At 43.5% G+C, this 17,931-nt stretch overlaps 1 protein-coding gene across 4 annotated transcripts in view; it reads right to left on the reverse strand.

The window, feature by feature from the left end:
- The window catches only part of usp32 (ubiquitin specific peptidase 32), a 101,895-nt gene that overhangs the window by 15,856 nt on the left and 68,108 nt on the right, over positions 1-17,931 (reverse strand). For 2 of the 4 annotated variants that reach the window (XM_084444918.1, XM_084444917.1), the window contains exons 1-12: positions 9,067-9,177; positions 7,499-7,561; positions 7,141-7,224; positions 6,938-6,999; positions 6,590-6,692; positions 5,358-5,571; positions 4,911-5,089; positions 3,384-3,524; positions 3,146-3,263; positions 1,361-1,515; positions 386-467; positions 146-220 (exon numbers count right to left, since the gene is read on the reverse strand). In XM_084444918.1, the coding sequence (XP_084301044.1) occupies positions 146-220; positions 386-467; positions 1,361-1,515; positions 3,146-3,263; positions 3,384-3,524; positions 4,911-5,089; positions 5,358-5,571; positions 6,590-6,692; positions 6,938-6,999; positions 7,141-7,224; positions 7,499-7,561; positions 9,067-9,120 (1,330 nt within the window). In that variant the 5' untranslated portion in view covers positions 9,121-9,177. Of the gene's footprint in view, positions 1-145; positions 221-385; positions 468-1,360; positions 1,516-3,103; positions 3,264-3,383; positions 3,525-4,910; positions 5,090-5,357; positions 5,572-6,589; positions 6,693-6,937; positions 7,000-7,140; positions 7,225-7,498; positions 7,562-9,066; positions 9,183-10,050; positions 10,159-10,856; positions 10,989-16,773; positions 16,934-17,931 lie in introns of those variants that run through there. The other 2 variants (XM_084444919.1, XM_084444916.1) reach the window with 2 other exon arrangements.

Consider the following 17,931-nt stretch of genomic DNA (forward strand, 5'->3'; position numbering starts at 1 on the left):
CACACAGCTCAACTGATCACCAAGCCCTTGAGTGGTTGAAATGTGTAACGGACCCTGCTGGTCTGCAACAGAATGGCCAAACCATTGTGTGTGCTAGTTCCAGACCAGGATTCTACAGTAGACTATTTTGAAGGGAATACCTTACCTTTGTGTCTGTCCATTTTACTACTGTTTGCAATAAAGGACATCTCTTCTGGCCAGCTCATGTCTTTGTTACGAACTGCAAAGAAAAGAAAAATCTTCCTGATTCATTTATTTTTTGTAATAAAAAAAAAAAATCACGCTCATTCCCTACGAGTTGGCTAATGTTCAGAACATTACCACAGACCCAGCAATGGTGCAGTGTGATAACATTTTAATTAATTCTGGGGACATCATTCTGTACCCTCGATAACTAAGTGCTGCTCGTCCTGGATCTTCAGACCCTCCAGTGTATGGTCCTCGTCGTCCAGGAGGGTGAGGTAGTTCTGGGGATGACAGGCAGAATGTGAGGGCTACTATGTTTTAGGCAAATTATTAGGCTATACATTTAAAGTTTAGTGACTGAGAATCAATTCAAATATGGGGAAAACGTGATGCTAAAGCTTGGTCTAGTCTTGTGCTACAGCTGGTCAGATGTTGATGATACACACACACACACACGTACACACACACACATCAGTCCACATCCGGCTTAGGCCTGGACCTGATGCTCTTAGCCTTTCTTGCTCCGAAAATTTAATTTAATGTTATTTATTATTCTTTAAATGTTCTTAGCCATTAGACAAATATATTCCAGGAGCTTGCCCCAGGTTGCCTGTTTCAATATCTGTGTGGTCTGTATGGCTCTATGTGCTACTAACCCTGCTCTGCCTTCCCTCTGCCTTCCCTCTCCCTAGTGCCTCTCTCTCTCCCTCCTATCTTCTAACCAGGTCCAGTGGATGCCCCACTGTCACCAGCAGACCTCCCGAAGTCCGATAGATACCCCTGTGTCTGCTGTGGATGATGTAGCATGTCCGTAGAATATTCTCTCTCCTATGATGCTTTTAGCCTCTCTCACTCTGAAATGTAATTTAATGCAATGTATTGCTTTATAAATGTTCTTAGCCGGTAGACAAACATACTCCTGGAGCTTGCTCGATCGCCTTGTTGAGAGGGGTCAGGGAAGAATTTTTACAGCTCACTTATCTGGCCCCCGGGTGATTACTGTTTTTTTTGCTTCCCTCTGGAATATGTAGAGAGTGGGTCGTATGCCCACCTCCCTTGTTCTCTGTAAAGCGCATTGTGTTGCCTCTGGGTATGAAATGCGCTATACAAATAAAGCTTTGATTGATTGATTGATTGATGTTGATCCTGGAGACTTCCTACACGGCCGGCCTACCTCGCTGTTGTAGAGCCAGAGTCTCATGTCCTCCTCCTTGATGCGGAGCCTCTGGGACAGGTAGAGGTGGATGTCCTTGATGGTGCCCATGCGGCTGAAGCAGCCCGTGTAGGCCAGCACCCGTTTCAGGGGCGCGTTGGGGGAGGGGACATTACCTGAGAGAGGGAGGCGCAAGAGGGGGCGGGGAGGGGCTCTGGCCTTGAGTCGATCAGGATTTGGCAAAGGTTTTAAAACTATGCACGCGCACCACTTGTGTACACAAAAACCCACACCAACACACATCACTAGTACAGCTAAATTAAATGGCAATCATCAGTAACAGAACACTGTTTGAAAGAAACTGGTCAGATCATGGTTGATATAGTTATCTACTGTATTCAGGCACAATGAGCATAGCTTGATGTGAATATTCTGGTTGGTGGGAGATAGAGACCTATGAGGTCACTATTACATTATACAGCAGAGGCAGCACATGATCAGGATTAGTGTATTGTGGTACTGCTCTGAAGCTAGTGCCATGCTTATTGACCAGTCCGATGTATTTGCAAAACACAAGCACACAAATGTGTGATACAAATGTGCAATGCAATCAATGTTCATACTTGGAGTTGAGCAATAACAAAAAAACAGACAGGTTGACAGGAAGACACTAATAATGTGTCTTTCAAATGATGTTAATGTAGTATTATAACAGCGATAAAATAGTCAATGAATCATCGACAAAAACATGACACGGACAGGAATTTGCTCATTGAGGATTAGTTGTAAGGAAGCAGCAAGAAAGGGCCACTGACGTGATTTAACACAATTGATCAATCAACTCATTAGTGCAGGGGATTTAAATGAAATACTGATTCAGTCAAATGAAAAAACAATCATATTAGTGAAGTTAGAGAGAGCAATTAATAAAATCATGTGATTATTGATTTCAGCAGTAAAGCTCACTGGTACAGTAGGTGTTTTATAAATTAATCAAACAGCTCAAACACTCAATTTCTACTAAAACAGCCGTCCGAATCAAAACCTGTTGTCAGTTTTCTTGTGGAGTTTAACCCCTACTTAGTTTCCAGTCGAGGTGGACACACACCAGATAGCTGGGCTCAGATTAGATCAGAACTGGAAAGCTGGATGGTAATGACACGTTGTGCCTCTTAGCTGATCATACTGTACTCAATCTAATCAGCATAGCTACAAGACTCTGTGTTGTACTCTGTCATCAGAGGTGCCCAAAAGTCAGCAGTAGTAGACGATTCGTCCCACATCTGAGTAACTAGAAAAAGATGTGATCTGTTGACGTGGTGGTACTGTAAGTACTGTAAATCAGATACCATCTTAACTTGGCAGCGGAATCATACGCTCTACGTAAGCTACAAAGCTGCGGTGTAAGACACTGTTGTTCAGGTCAGCTACTATTGTTAGCCGACAACAGTAGCAAACATGTATTATTGATGGTACAGTCTAAGCCATGCTGTCAGCACTGTTACGTCAGTACCAGTATTGTACATCAGCATTGTGTAGGGTTTTTTGATGGATGCATTTAGCAGTCAGTTCCAGTTCTGACAGGACATGAAGGGCTGTGAAGGCAGAAAGTTGAGTGCTGGAATATATTTAATTCCACTGGCAATCTTTCACATTAATATGACTGGATCAGTCCCTTCTTAAATTAGGAATGGGGAGTGGGGGTTGCTCTGGGCCTTTGAGCCCAGCGTTAGTTTTGGCTTTCTTGCTGCAGGCTTACGTTACCTCGGGGCAAGTGCTGGGGGAACATTCGCAGGCTGGTCATACCCATATTGACCCAGATGTTGGACTGGGGGGTGCGCGAGGCCGGCTGCTGCCGGAGGAACAGGAGGTAGCGGGGGAAGAGCTCCAGTTCGGCCAAGCCCGTCTTAGTCTGCTGGATCACCTGAATAGGGCGGGAAGAGACCAGAGAGTTAATGACCATAAATAAATACATAAATAAATATATTGAACATGTCCAATGTGCCATATAGTTTGTGGTATGAAAGTGGATTGTGGTGGGTACCGGTCGAGGCAGGCTGAGGTTGGCACCATACCAGTGGTACAGTGCCCTCCATACAGGCTCTGGTACCGTCTCAAAGTCCCTGCCTGCCATGGGGTGGAGCGACCGCTTCAGCCTGCCGCCCTCCACGGTCAACGTAGGCACCTGAGGGTGAGGTAGAGGCGGTGGTGAGGGAGGCACACACAGGCCCATGCACCCGTATGGGCATGCACCCAAACACACACGAATCAAATCAAATTTATTTTACTATTTATATAGCACATTTCATACACAGAGGCAATACAATGGTTTTAACAGAAAACAGGAAAAAGGCATATACTATACTAACCCCGTCTCATTTCGCACACACTAAATTTTCCATTACACTCTCTCCATCCCTCTCCCATTACAGATGACTGAGATAGAGAGAGGCAGTGCAGTGCCCTAATGCTGTGCTCTCTGCCAGCCCTAATCATGCCAGCATTGGAGAGATAAGACAATGGAGCGGCAGGAGGAGAGCCCGGCACCATCTGGACCCTGAGTGCCACGCCAGCTGAGTGGGCGGAAGTGCTCCGACAGAATTATAACTTTCTGGTCGTCTAGTTGAATCAATTGTTTCTCAGATATAAGCAGTGCACACATCAATGTTTCTTGTACAGTTTTTTGTTATCTTAAAGTGATCATCTCAAACATTTGCATACAAATAAATGTTAGTTTTGCTACTATCTATTGTCCCCCATTCATGAAAGTCTTTCCATTTGCAGTTCTGAGAACCTGGCTTCGGTGGCGATATTCCTGTCAAAAATCCCAAACTGCTTACAGTTAGTGACGTGCTTTACGTCAGTGTTTGGTCAGAGGATAGGCGGAATTGATCATATGGCGGCCATGTTGGAGGAGCAGCCTCTATTAGCGCCTTCATGTTGATAGCTAGTCAAGCAGTCATGGCTAAGAAAACAACGAAAAGAACCTTGCCTGCAGGTGAGCAAACTTCAGAAATAACGCACAAAAATAAACCGCTGGCAAGACGTTCAGGCAAAGGAAAAAAATCTAAAAAGAAAAGCGACTGTCCACTGACATCCACAAGCGACACTGTCCACAAACACCTGCATTACCCAAGGTGTCACCATGAGGACAACAGTAGAAGAGCTTTGACTTTTCTGTGTTTATATCCTCGTTAATTTTTTAGAAAGTCATACGTATAAACCTAACAAACCAAAAATACTTTCACGTTCTGTGGATTGCTAGAATAGGAGCAAGGTTCAAGTGGTGTAGAAAAGTCTACCTGGCAAATATAAAGACATACAGCCATGTCTGATAAAAACACTTACAAATGCACACTCTATGCAGTGCAAACACACAAAACGTTTTAATAGCAAAACTCACAAAAAAACAACTCACACACACACACACACACACACACACACACACACACACACACACACACACACACACACACACACACACACACACACACACACACACACACACACACACACACACACACACACACACACACACACACACACACACACACACACACACCAACTGTACCTTCATGAGGTCTGTGGAGACCAGGGGCTGGTTGTCTATGGCCCCAGGTCTCTGAGCTGCTAGGTGGGAGGGGATGTGCCCGTTGGTGCCGGAAAAACACTGGTTGTTGTTGTCTGACACATTATGTTGCCGGGCAAAACAACCTTCTGTGGCCGAGGGAGCAGCCTGGGGTGTCACGACTGGGAAGAGAGAACAGGGAGATGGGATGAAAACACCATTCATTCTCCATCTATCTCCATCAGAGAGATATCGCACATGATGAGACAAGCGTTACCAACTTAGCCACTCTAAGTTCTAACAAACTTACCAAGATTTTAGTGCTCTGAAAATTCTCTCTTCTACCTGTACATCATCACTACACCATTAATAGTTAGGATTTGGGTTGGAGTTAGTACTAGAAGTGACTCCAGTAAAGCTGTCCCAACACTCTAACCCACGGTCACTCACCATTGCTGTGGTTCTCGGTGGCCTCTGAGGCACTGGACACTGCATCAGGGGACCTCTCCTCCGAGGGGCTGATGGGGATGGAGACCTCCGGTCCTAATCCTGCTCCTCCACCCACCCCTCGCTCCAGAGAGGCGGGCTCCACGGTGGCCGTGGCCTGGGTGCTCCTCAAAGAGCTGAAGGTGGAGGGCTGCTCCACCACGATGCCCTTCTGGTCCTGCATGTGGAACACAAGGAGAAAAACCTCAGTCTCATGTTTGGAATTGGGGAATTGACCGCCATTTGAAAGACAAATACGGTTAATCATGGATGGATATATTGCAACCCTCATAACATGCATTGAAGAGCCATGCGTTTTCCATGACCATATCACCTGATGAGGAAAAACACCAGCAACGATTTAAGGACTTAGTGTCTATATGGCTGCTTCTTCTAACCTACAACTAGGCATATTCATCAAGCACTCAAGATAAGGGTGCACTTGACCTAGCATGAAAAACCCCATCACAGAATACCATTGCAGATGTCATTACATGTACTGTCATCTGCTCTGCTCACTGGTAAAAAGAGCACTGATCACGGGTCAACACTGAATTGTGAGACTAGCACTGGTGTGTGAAGTGAAGTTTGGCATCTGCTTGAGACATACTAAGGAGGACAGGCATGAGAAATGGAAAAACAACATGTCTCGTGATGGTCATATTCTACTCTTGGAACTGTGTGGGTTTTCCCAAAAGATGTGCCCTTCAGGCTGAGGAAGGAGCACCTGGATACTAGTCTGACTCACCGGATGTAGGTTTCAGATAAGATAAGATAAGCTTTGTCATCAGGAAGGCAGGAGAAACTCCCTGCCCCAATCAGTGGCGAAAGGGAGATTCTCCTGGCCCAATAGTCGCTGCATCTGGGGCTTAACTCTGCCCAAGACAATTGTGATTGGTTTAAAGAATGTGTTTTTTTTTCACCTATCTCCAAATGGTAATGAGTGCAGCCAGACCTTTCTCCAGCAATGGCACAGCGTAAACAAAGATAGGTCTGGCCATGTAAGATTACCTGGATACTAACAAAGCTTTTGAGAAATTTTCAACTGCAGTGTTCAATGAAACGCATTGTTTTCGTGAATGCAACAAGGACTAGTGGGTATACCAAGAGAACTTCAGAGCAAAAGTGTAAATTTGTTAGGCACTTCACAGGACATATATAAGAGTAATCCACAAAGGACAAGTAGGCCCACTCACATATTTGACATAGTCTTTCCACAGCTGCCACCACTGTATGGAGATCAGGAACCAGTTCTGCCCTGGCTGGAGCCCATGTCTGCTCTCTCTCTCCAGCCAACCCCTTGGCAAGGGCACGGACACACACGGACACACACGGACACACACGGACACACGGACACACGGACACACGGACACACGGACACACGGACACACACACACACACGGACACACACACACGGACACACACACACGGACACACACACACACACACACACAGTGCTCTTGGTTAGTAATCCAAGTTGTGTACACTGATCAATAACTTGCTGTTATGATCACTTTCTTGTTCTCCAGGAGACACATCCATACCTGATGATCTGTCCCTCCTCTCCTGGAGTGGCAGGTCTCAGTCCTAAAACTATGTGGCATACCTAGAAGCACCGACGGTAACAAGAATTAACACTAACACCCCACGACACACACCCCTCCACGAACAAAGAATCAAAATAGGGTACGAGTAAGAATGATAAGGTTATCTTTGTGGATTTGTGTGGGTGTGCGCATGTTCTGACCTGGAAGAGCAGGTTGAGGAACTCATTGGCCAGAGAGCTCTTCACACTCCAAATCTGGTAGTCCTCCAGGGTCAAATGACCCCTCTGTGGAGGTCAGAGAAAGAATCTATGTTAGAATGAAATATCAAATACTAGATTTTCTAAATGCATTGCAACCATTGTCAGTCACTGTTCCAGGTTGTCCTGGCCTTGTCTGATCAGACATATACAAATACAGCACAGACAGTTAAACACAACTACACATGAATATCATAACCAATGTGCCAGGATGATTGTGTTCATAAAACAGCAGGGGTTAGAGGTCAGCCTCCGGACGGATGAAGCAAAAAGGACAGACATTCCAGAAGGCTCTGCTCACCTTGGTTGTGTCGTGCATCTTGAGAATACCCTCAACAATGTCCGACACATTCATGTGCAATTCCTGAAAAGAAAATGGTTATTTATCCATGTCTTCTTTATCTATACAGATGAAATACCATTAAAACAAATTGTGGGGAAGACCAGTCTAAAGCAAAACTGTAAAAAAAAAAAAAAAAAAAAAAAAAAAGGGGGGGGGGGATATCTCTCTCAGAGCCAACATAAGCTACTCACTTTAGCATTGTCCTTCTGCTAATGCCAAATGATACAGTATGAAGCATAAAGGTCATGGATGACATTTGAGTTTGAACCATGAGGGATGACAGCATAGGTGAATGTCTTGCCACTGGAGATTTCATTCCTATAACGGCACTATGCATATGCTCTAACATTTACCATGGAGAGTGAAGACTGAAGACCAATCCATATAAAATGTATAATACTGAAGATCTAAGTCACTGAATAAATATCACATGGTTATAGGGGTTAGTTGGGTGCACAGAGTGCAGGGTTTTTCATGCATAGAGAATTACGAGGCGGCCGCCTCCGTCAAATTTTGTGCCGCCTCCAGCTTTCGACAAAAAAAACACTAAGACCTGTCAACCTGTACACATTTTGCGGAGTCTATGTAAAATGTTGTTTGTTGTTAAATGTATTGTGCCATGTCCTGCAGTCCTGTGAAAACAAATTTCCCCTTGTGGGACAATAAAGTCTAATCTAATCTAATCTAGTAGGTACTTTTTTCCTCCCCAGTGATTTATGTTGTACATTTTTAATCTGTGCGACCTTGAAATACAATTGGGAGCATTTGTGCAAGTGCACATAATTGTTATGGTGCAACCTTTTTTCCACAGACGATTCACTAGTTACACACTCTCATGCACTTATGCATGTTCGCGGTAGAGGTGAAAATGAAAGTTTTCCTACCATGACTTCCTACCTAAACAGCCATATCTTGACTTAGGAAGTCACAGAAACACGAGGTTGGACTGGGCGAAAGCTCTTGACTTCACAAATGCATCTAGCACCTTGAGCTCAAGTTATCAAGCTCCGGTTATCGAACAATGCTTTCTCTATGGGAGTGTGGAGCCTCTTCTCCAGCCATTGACATAAAATTGGTGGTCTACTGTGTAGCCTACACTAGTACATGTTTGACCTGACAACCTACAGTACATTATAATCACAGTAATATGCCCTCCCAAATGTTCTAGTCTGTTTGCTATTTAAAAATAAACAATGAAATTGGATAAGGTAGGCTATTATAGTTAGGCAGACAAGCTAATAAAGCACACATTAGTGCATAGAAAATTTCCCAGAATGCAGGAAATTAAGCTTTTGATGCCCAAAATTTCCTGGGGGAGAACCCTCAAACCCCCACTTACAGTACCACCAACGCCTCATTCTGAGCCAGGAAAAACCCTGGGAGTGTCTCATCAGTATTAACTTAGACATGTCCCACCTGTACTTAGTAATGAATGTCCTACCAGTACTGACTTAGACATTTCCCACCAGTACTAACTGATTAATGTCCCACCAGTACTAAGCAATGAATGTCCAACCAGTACTTACAGGGAGCATGTCTGTGCGATTGTCCTTCCACACCTCCAACAGTGCCACCACCATTTCATGGAGCTCGTCTCGAGACAGAACACCATCACGGTCTACATCAAATACTTTGAAACAAACTGTGCAGACAAAAAAATGGAAAGGGAATGGGAGATATATCCACTATGAGTTAAATAATTCCCCAGAGCTTGCCTCGTAAGACCATAATAATCTAGCAAGCTCAAATTCAGTTTCACTCTGCAGATCAGTCTGGCCTTCCCTCTATCTCAAAAGGATTATTGTGGGCGGGAGTACCTGCCTTGACAGCTCCGTCAGCCAATCAGCATTACAAAACGTCTGCCAAATCCAGTCGGAAGAATGTTGAAAACGTATTTTCCTCTGAGAAACAGTGCATAGCCTCTTGTTCTTGTTTAATTGTTGTTATTGAATCTATTTCTGCAATACTGCACTTACGGCTGTGTTTATTCGACTAACGTTAACGTTACTGCTCGTTGATTCGGGAGACTGTTTTGCCACAGGAACCACTCAGGGGCTACGTTCTACTGTAGGGCAGAACAGCAGTCAAAACACAGTCCCTGATTGGAACGATCAAAACAGAATTTTGAGAATAATCGTTCGAGATAGGGGGAAGTCTAGACTGATCTGCGGAGGCAAACTGAAAGTGAGCTTGAGAGATCAGGATGATCTCACAAGGCTAACATAGAACCCCACTGGGACTTTGGAGTTGCACAAGATACACTTGTATTATAATGTGTATCCATTTGTGTTGCCCGCAGTACATTGTTTAGGCCATTAAGTGAAGTCTTAAATTCCAATGTCGTCATTTCCAAGCGTGAAAATGTAATTTCAAGCCCTGATGAGAATTTTGATGACAAGGAAGATTACATACTAATGTAATGTTCAGCATGATGCCCCTGCGAAAGAAAAACCTGACATATTTTGGGCCAAACCCTTCTCTCTGCCAATCAGGATAGATGACACGCTTACACTTCTGCCTCTCTGCCTCTGGCCCCCTGCAACAGGCTGACAGGCCACAGGAGATCTCCTTGAAGTCGATGTGATTGTCCCGATTCTCATCAAAGGCGTGAAACAAGCCTACAGAGTGAGATCAATACCCGAGTTAGCAGTTGTTCTGAATGGATCTTTGAGAGACTCAAAACTGTGACTAACTGTGTGAGAGCTTAGTAAAAAAAACAAAATCTTAAATCATCAAACCTTTATAGGAGGATTCTTGTGCCTCGGTGCTAATGTTAGTATAGGATATGTCACAAACCGGTGGACTTGGGGTATATAGTGCAGACCTGGGTCGAAATACTATTTGAATTCCAAAAATTACTTTAACCTTTGCTCTAGTCTGCCTGGAATGTCAGGTGTGTGGAGATCATATTTTTGGGAATAGTCAATTGGTTCCATTGTGCTCAACATGAACAATCAAGAACAGAGAAGTACCTGGATTTATTTGGATTGAGGTCTAATACAGTGACAAACTCAGGAAACTGACATTCACTTTCTATCAATATCTAAAGGTGTTACACAATTCTAACTGTTGTACGTCTCACTCAATCCTGATGTAGTGATTGAGCAAAAGGTTCCGAAAGTAAACAATACATTAAGGAGTTTCTAAAAAGGTTGTGCAGGTCCAAGTAACCATCTGAATAATCCCTAGAGTAAACATACACAGTAACGTACATTCTATACGTACCTTTATCTGTTTCACAGGGTGTCTGTTTGGCGAGAGCACTGGCTTTAAGACATCCCTATAAAGTCTGTCGTAGTCATAAATATTCCATTACCTTCACTAAGAGATGTGTGGATGGGAGGCGAGACGAGCGGGACGAAGGTTTCCAAGTCGAAGCGGCCTGTCCTGGACTGGGCTTTCAGCAGCCAGTAGCGTTTCTCCAAGTCAATGATATCCGATTCCTCTACTGTGGGAGAGAGGAGATGAGAACAAAAAGATGTGTCAGAATGCTTAAAATGGAGGACAATGTTTATCGATCAAGGATCTTCTCTGGGGATAGATTGAGGTTGTGAATCATGACTCAGCGTCTGAGATTATTTGTCTTGGAAAACAAAACAAAAAAGGTGAATCGTGAATACATCAATAATCAAGCTAAACATAGCCTCAGCCAATTTTAATGTTGGGAACTGAATCTGATATATGTACGACTGTGTGCACGGATTATAGCATAAACATGTTTTCTGTTCAGGATCCCATACTGAGACCCATAGACACTTGTGTCTTCTATCTGTTTACTTGTTTTAACCATGTACGGGTGACCTTGGGTGTTTTGAAAGGCGCCTTGAAATAAAATGCATTATTATTATTATTATTATATTACACTTATATAACGGCTGTGAGAGTACGATTTTGCCCAAGACCGTGACTCAACAAGGTGCCAAGCTGCTCACTAATGGAGCTCCCGGGGCACTGCCAGGGCCAGAGATGCTGGGTCAACCAAGCACTCGATTGCTCACCACACTAATCCCAGGGTTTAGCCTAATAGGATTTGGGGTGCTAGCTAGCCAGCCCTGCCTTTGCAACCAGTTATATTGCAGGACAGGCGTCTAAACAGTTAACACAGATGAATACTGTACATCAAACCACAACACGGTCCTGTTCTGGCTGCCAGATGGCAAGCCCTGGGTCTTCCTGACTGGTTCCATGTCTCAGTCACTTCTTTTGATAGTTTGCGGTCTGTATTTATACCATAATTATAAGTGAATGAGACCCAAAGACAACTGGAGGCTAGTGTAGCCAGTGTGGCTAATAGTGAAAGCAGCAGATTGTGGCTATGGATTGAGAAGGCCATTCCTTGTCCCCGCTGGGTCTTCTTCCCAGAACTCTCGACTGTATAGACCAGCTGACCTCTGTAGAGTTCAACCTAAACACGTATTGAGAGGTCTGGCTCTTGCTGATTGGAAACCAGTCCTTCATTCTTGACCTCTGTGGGATGTTCGATAACCCCTCGGTCTCTGTTCAATTCTCCCTCTGGAGAGGTGCTCTGAAATGTCAGGGTTAAATGAACAGACTACCTAAGCTAAGAGGAGCCGATGGTCGATGCACTTGCAGACAATCAATAATTGACTTATGTTATTTGTAGGTATGGTATGTAGAGAATTACAGGAGGCAGATCAATTATTGAGGAACATAGCGAGAGTGTGTGTGAGTTAAGGGTGAGGGGGCGGGTATGTTTGGAGCCCATCACTTCCTCCCCTTTTAAGAGTGCAACTAGATACTAGGGTTTTGTTCAGACTGCAGGCAAATCCGATTTGTTTCTCAAATACAATGTTTAGGACTGACTGTCCACACTTATTTGCAAGTGATCAGATCGGATTCATGTACTCAGACATTGTCGACCTATCTGCACTGGTTGCTGTAGTAGCGAGGTAGGTTTGAGTAGGCCTACGTACACCCATTGCAAATGTGTCTTGTGTCAGTGTGTCATGTCATATGTTGGCGACTTTGAAGGCACCATATTTGTTGTTTCTTAAACAGTGCAGACAACATCAGCGACGGAGGAGGCTGATATATACGTACAACAATTTCTCACTCACATCTGAACCACAATCTGGATATGCCAAAAATCGGATTTGGGCTACCAGTCTGAACATACCCTAACAGCCAAATCAAAATACAAACACGCTCAACATAGCACGAAACAAAGAAACTTGCACCTCCAGTTGGTCTTGAAGCAACTTTGAGAGAATACCAGTAGGTGTATCAAAGCCAAAAGGATGAAGTGAAAGATAGTCATGCTTATTGAGTTCATGGTGGACTAACATTGATTAGTGCTCATGACTACGTAGCAAAGAGTTGGGGATATAATACTACTCATCTTGGTGGCCATTACTCATGGTTTCAGCACTAGCCACTGATCTATAAAACTCATTATCTCCAGTATGGATCGTCTGAGTCATCTCCAATCTAGCCTAGTTGTGATTCGCTGTGTTACACCCTACACCTCACCTTTAGCACGCTAGGCTAAACAGTCAAAGGTCCAATTCATGGGTGTGGCTGTCTGGGTTGTAAGGAGTGCTATGTGACACACAGAACCAGGCGTTGTGTTAGACCAGGGCAAGAACAACATTCTGTTTGCTGAGAGAGCGTCAGATGTCAAAGCTGTCAAAATGGAGCGGTGACAATTGGTTCCACTGCCTTGCCATATTGGACACTGCATAGTACTGCTGTATGGCAAACAAGCCAAAGAGCAGTACACTGGTGTCTCTCCCTAAGAAGCAACATTAAGTGTGCTTACTTACAGCGTACTGTACTGTAAAATCCACTTATTAAACAATTACTGAAGACTGTTAACATAGCAGGGGTGTGAATAAAATCGTAGATGGTGACACAGCACTTCATGGGCGGTAAAAGGGCAGGTGGGTTCACAAAAGACTTCACAATGAAACCTCACAATTCTCTGAATCAGAAGCGATACAGACAACTTAGCACTTTCTATACAAACTGCAGGGCGAGGGATAGGATTAAACAAACAACCACCAATTCCAATTCATTCTTAAAAGACATTTGCCCACACTATGGAGATAAACCACGGGTGTGTTCGCCGCCCAGTACCCACCTAAAGGTGTGACTCTGTCAGAGTGGCAGCAGAGGTACCATATCATATTCCACTGGACGTGCCAGGGGACGCGCCGTCACGCCTGGGGTGTACCATAGTAGTCTCAACACACATGTCGAACGGCTCAGGAAAACACCAACTAGCCTAACTCATGTTATCCTTGAATTACAAGAATTTTCCCTGATTGAATTCCGAATATATTCCAGTGCAGTCCCAAATTTCGGCGTGAGACAACTCATGTGCATCTTAGGCAGGAATCAAGACTGTCCATGGTTTGGAGGAAGCATGAGCAGAGAGCGCACCTTGGAGATCTTACACCTTAAGTCACACACACACACACGCACGCACCCACAGCTCAGAGAGTTAAGAGGATAATCTAGGAGCAGGCAGCAGCTTACAAGTAGTGTCCAGGTTCTCTCTCTGGTCTTGGGACAGGACGTGGCTAAGATCTCTCCAGCTCTTTGTCCTCGGCCGACAGAACAAAGACTGGCTAAATTTACTCTGCCAACTCTGACCCATTGCATAACCATAGTACCAAAGGTGCACCCAAGAAAGGTGTACAGTATGTGTGTGTGTGTGTGTCTGTTGGTGACATGTTGATTTAGTGACTTTTCATTAAGGGCATTAAGCCGGTCATTATCGAAAAATAAGAGCCCAACAGTGCTTTTGGTTTTATCGGTTTCGTTTTTTATTAACACACCAAAGGCCTATTTTCTTATTTTTCAATAATGACTGGCTGGCTCGCTTATTACACGGCTACGTACCAATGACATTAATACATTGAGACACAATATTGATTATATTTGATGTTTATTTTGTTTGTAGCTATAACTTACAAAATAAAGCAACGGTTGGCCTCAGCTACGCTATCAACCATCAATGTTGCTGCTTGGCTTGGCTTCGTATCAACATCGTTGCAACATTAAATAGCCAGCTACGTTACTTGTTGTTTCCATTGAAAGTGACATTTAAGCAATGTAGTAAAGTCATCCATGGTAGTACGCCTACTGTAGTAATGGCCTACATCCTTTCTTTTGCCAGCTTAAAGTTTCCTAGCTAACAACAACAGTTGAACTGTTGCCCCTAGCAGCAGTCCCTATTGCTCTGTTACCCTTAACGTCGGTCAGTTGTTGAGAAATAATTGACTGTAGAATGTGTGGATTGTCCAATCAGAATCGAATATTTAAGAGAGCTGTGTAATAAGTACGGGATAATACACGAGGTGTGGTTAGCGAAAAATAATGCACGACGCAGAGGCTAATTGGATTTGCCTCCGCGAAGTGCATTATTTTTTGATAACTGCACACCTTGAAGTGTATGATCTCGCTTATACCATGGCCACTTGCCAAAGACAAAAATGATGTGCCATTTACTCTATTTTCTACATTAAAAGAATATATTACTTATGCTCTGCTTACTGCTGACTTTGATTATAGTCCCTCAGTGCTAAATCACGTTGCTATAGAATTACAAATTGTATATCATATTTCCTGGAGGAACAGCGATGACATCCAATAGTTAAAATAGTTCAATAGTTTGAACCGTTAGTGAAATGGAAAGTGTCCGTTACCCTTTCTTTCAGTAATGTCTCCCACCCCTGGATACGACCTAGCAAACAATGAGCAACCCAAACTAGCTAATCCAATAGCCTACTGGACCTGATATTGCTGGCTAGCCATGAGCGAAGTGTAAGATACTGCATATTTGCTGTGCAACATATCAATTGTCCAGTTGTCAAATCTAGTTGCGAACTAACTATTTATGATAGCCAGACACCTCATTGTCCCCAAATCCAAAACTTTTTTTCCAGGTCGTGGATATCACTGTCAGTCGTAGCTACAATTCATTCATTCAGTTCATTGTGAGTTGAATTGCGAGGACGGGATGTGTCATTATATGTGAAGAAACAAGGTATATTAGAATCCAGCAATTGCCTCTTCACATACATATCTGCATTTCTATCTCTGTCTGGGAAAAAGAATAATACTTATGTTATTTTTATTTATAATGCGCCCCCCAACCAACTGTTACATCAGCCCGGGGCGCAGACAGGGAAGTCGCGGAATATAATTAGGAACTGACCACATACTGGGAATCTTACGGAAGAGCATTAGGGCCAACAACTGAGTTAATTTTTTTTTTTTAAGCTTTGAGTTTAAAGGACAATGCTCGTTTTTGACAACCTGGACCTTATTTACGACATATTATAAGACGTTTGACTCACCGAGATCACTTTGGTGTAGCTCGGAGGCATTTAGAAGAAATTTTAAATCCAGCGCGAGCCAGTATATCCATGTAATGGCGGTGGTCGGGGCACTTAGAATGCAGTTTCTAAAAATCTATTTTCTGCCGTGAAATGGTTGTTTCCATCAATCTGTCTTGATGAATCGCTAGTTGTGCTTACATAGAGCATATGCCTGTTTTGGTTTTTCACATGCCTCTGTAATATGATCTTTAGAAACGTCTTTCGAAACTAAATAGCTTCCTCACTTGCTCCAGAACAGCGCGCAATCGTTGCTCCAGCACGCTGTGCGCATGCATGCTGGAGCAAGTGAGGAAGCTATTTTGTGTCTAAAGACGTTTCTAAAGATCATATTACATATTACTCGCAATTATCTGACAGTTTGCTGCCACTGCCAAGAAAAAGAAACGCACTGCGTGAGGACGATGTAGCACTTGTGCAGACATCTGCACTAATATGCAATGAAGACGGGAGGAGGGGAAGGTGCAATCAGCAGCTTCCTGCCACAAAGGACATCATTTTATTCACAGCGACAACAGGTCAAGAGGGATTTGTTTTTTCTCCAAACATAGGGAGAAAGAAAAACACTGAGGTTTTCTGTAAATGTGGGATTCTGGAGATGGTAGAGCACTTTTTATGTCTGATTATTTTCAACCAATTTACTATATAATAATAAACTATGGCTAGACTCAAGTACACGTTTTAGCAAGGATTGTTCATATATATCTATATATATATATATAGAGAGAGAGAGATTGTGAGAGAGAGGGAAGTGTACATTATGAATAAAGAGTTGAATCATAGAAGTGTACATTGTGAATAAAGAGTTGAATCATAGAAGTGTACATTGTGAATAAAGAGTTGTTTGGTATATTAGTAAGCATCACTCACAGTGTGTGACTCCGGCCAGGGTTTGGTAGAACGTGGGCGTGTCGCTGTCGTCGGTGAGGGTCACACACACTCCCCCGGAGAGCAGCCAGCGGGAGAAGGTGAACGCCTCCTTGTTCTGTAGCAGCCAGTTCTTGAAGCGCTCGTAGTTGACTTTCTCTCCCTGTCAAAACAACAACAAACAGTTAATATGATGAATCGATAAGTGGGTGTGTACTTCATGGATGGGCAGTCAGAGAGATTGCATTGTTGGGAAGTCAGACACACAGTAGGGGTTAATAGTGTATTGTGGAGGTGTTTTTGAAGCAAGAGGGACTTCATTCATGATTCATGATATATTATGTATTTGTAAAAAGTCAATTAAATTAGCCAATCTTTGTGTTCATACTTATAGAATAGCTGGTATTTAAGTGCGGAGGCAAAGACTACCCGATTCAGTTAACTTGCTAATCTGATTAACAAACGTTAACGGAATTAACAACAGTACATATACCAACAAATATTGAACCAGTGACAAACTACCGTCAGCAGCATCTTAAATTGTAATCTTAAATACGGTGCCAAATGTGAGCAAAGAGGAGTGGCTGCAAGTGTGCCAGGGTAATGTTTAGCTGTCCTAGCTGGCACCAGACAGTAAAGAGTGGTAAATGGTAAACAGTAAGGTGAGCTTTGCCACTTCTGCTGGTTCTGATTAGAGAATTGGTGTAGCCTTTAGACACACAACAGGCTTAACGTGTACGGCGGCAACATATAGTAGGCATAGGCAACAATGTGGTGTGTGTGTGCAAGTGTGTGTGTTCACCTGAAGGCTGAGATTGAAAAGCTGAAAAGCCCCTTGTAATCCAGTTGAGGGCCAAACTAGCGCCCCATAGTGGGGTTCTACTGTCTATTCAAGTCCACGGTCCTGTTGAGGTCATGTCTTGGTGTTTTAAGCAGATTTTTTTGTATTGGTGCCAAAGGAAAATCTTCATGATTCAGGGTGAAGTAATTTATGTTTTCTTTTATGTTATGTAATGAGACTGTGTGTGTGTGTGTGTGTGTCTGTATCCATGTTTGTCCCCATGTGTAAAGCCAATAAGGGCAGACTGGTGACAGCCAAGGTCCAGACTGAGTAGACCAGCGAAGAGCAAATGTCAATCAGTTTCTGATTGGGTTACTGAC

Source organism: Borostomias antarcticus, assembly GCF_949987555.1.
Source record: "Borostomias antarcticus genome assembly, chromosome: 1".
Lineage (NCBI taxonomy): Eukaryota > Metazoa > Chordata > Actinopteri > Stomiiformes > Stomiidae > Borostomias > Borostomias antarcticus.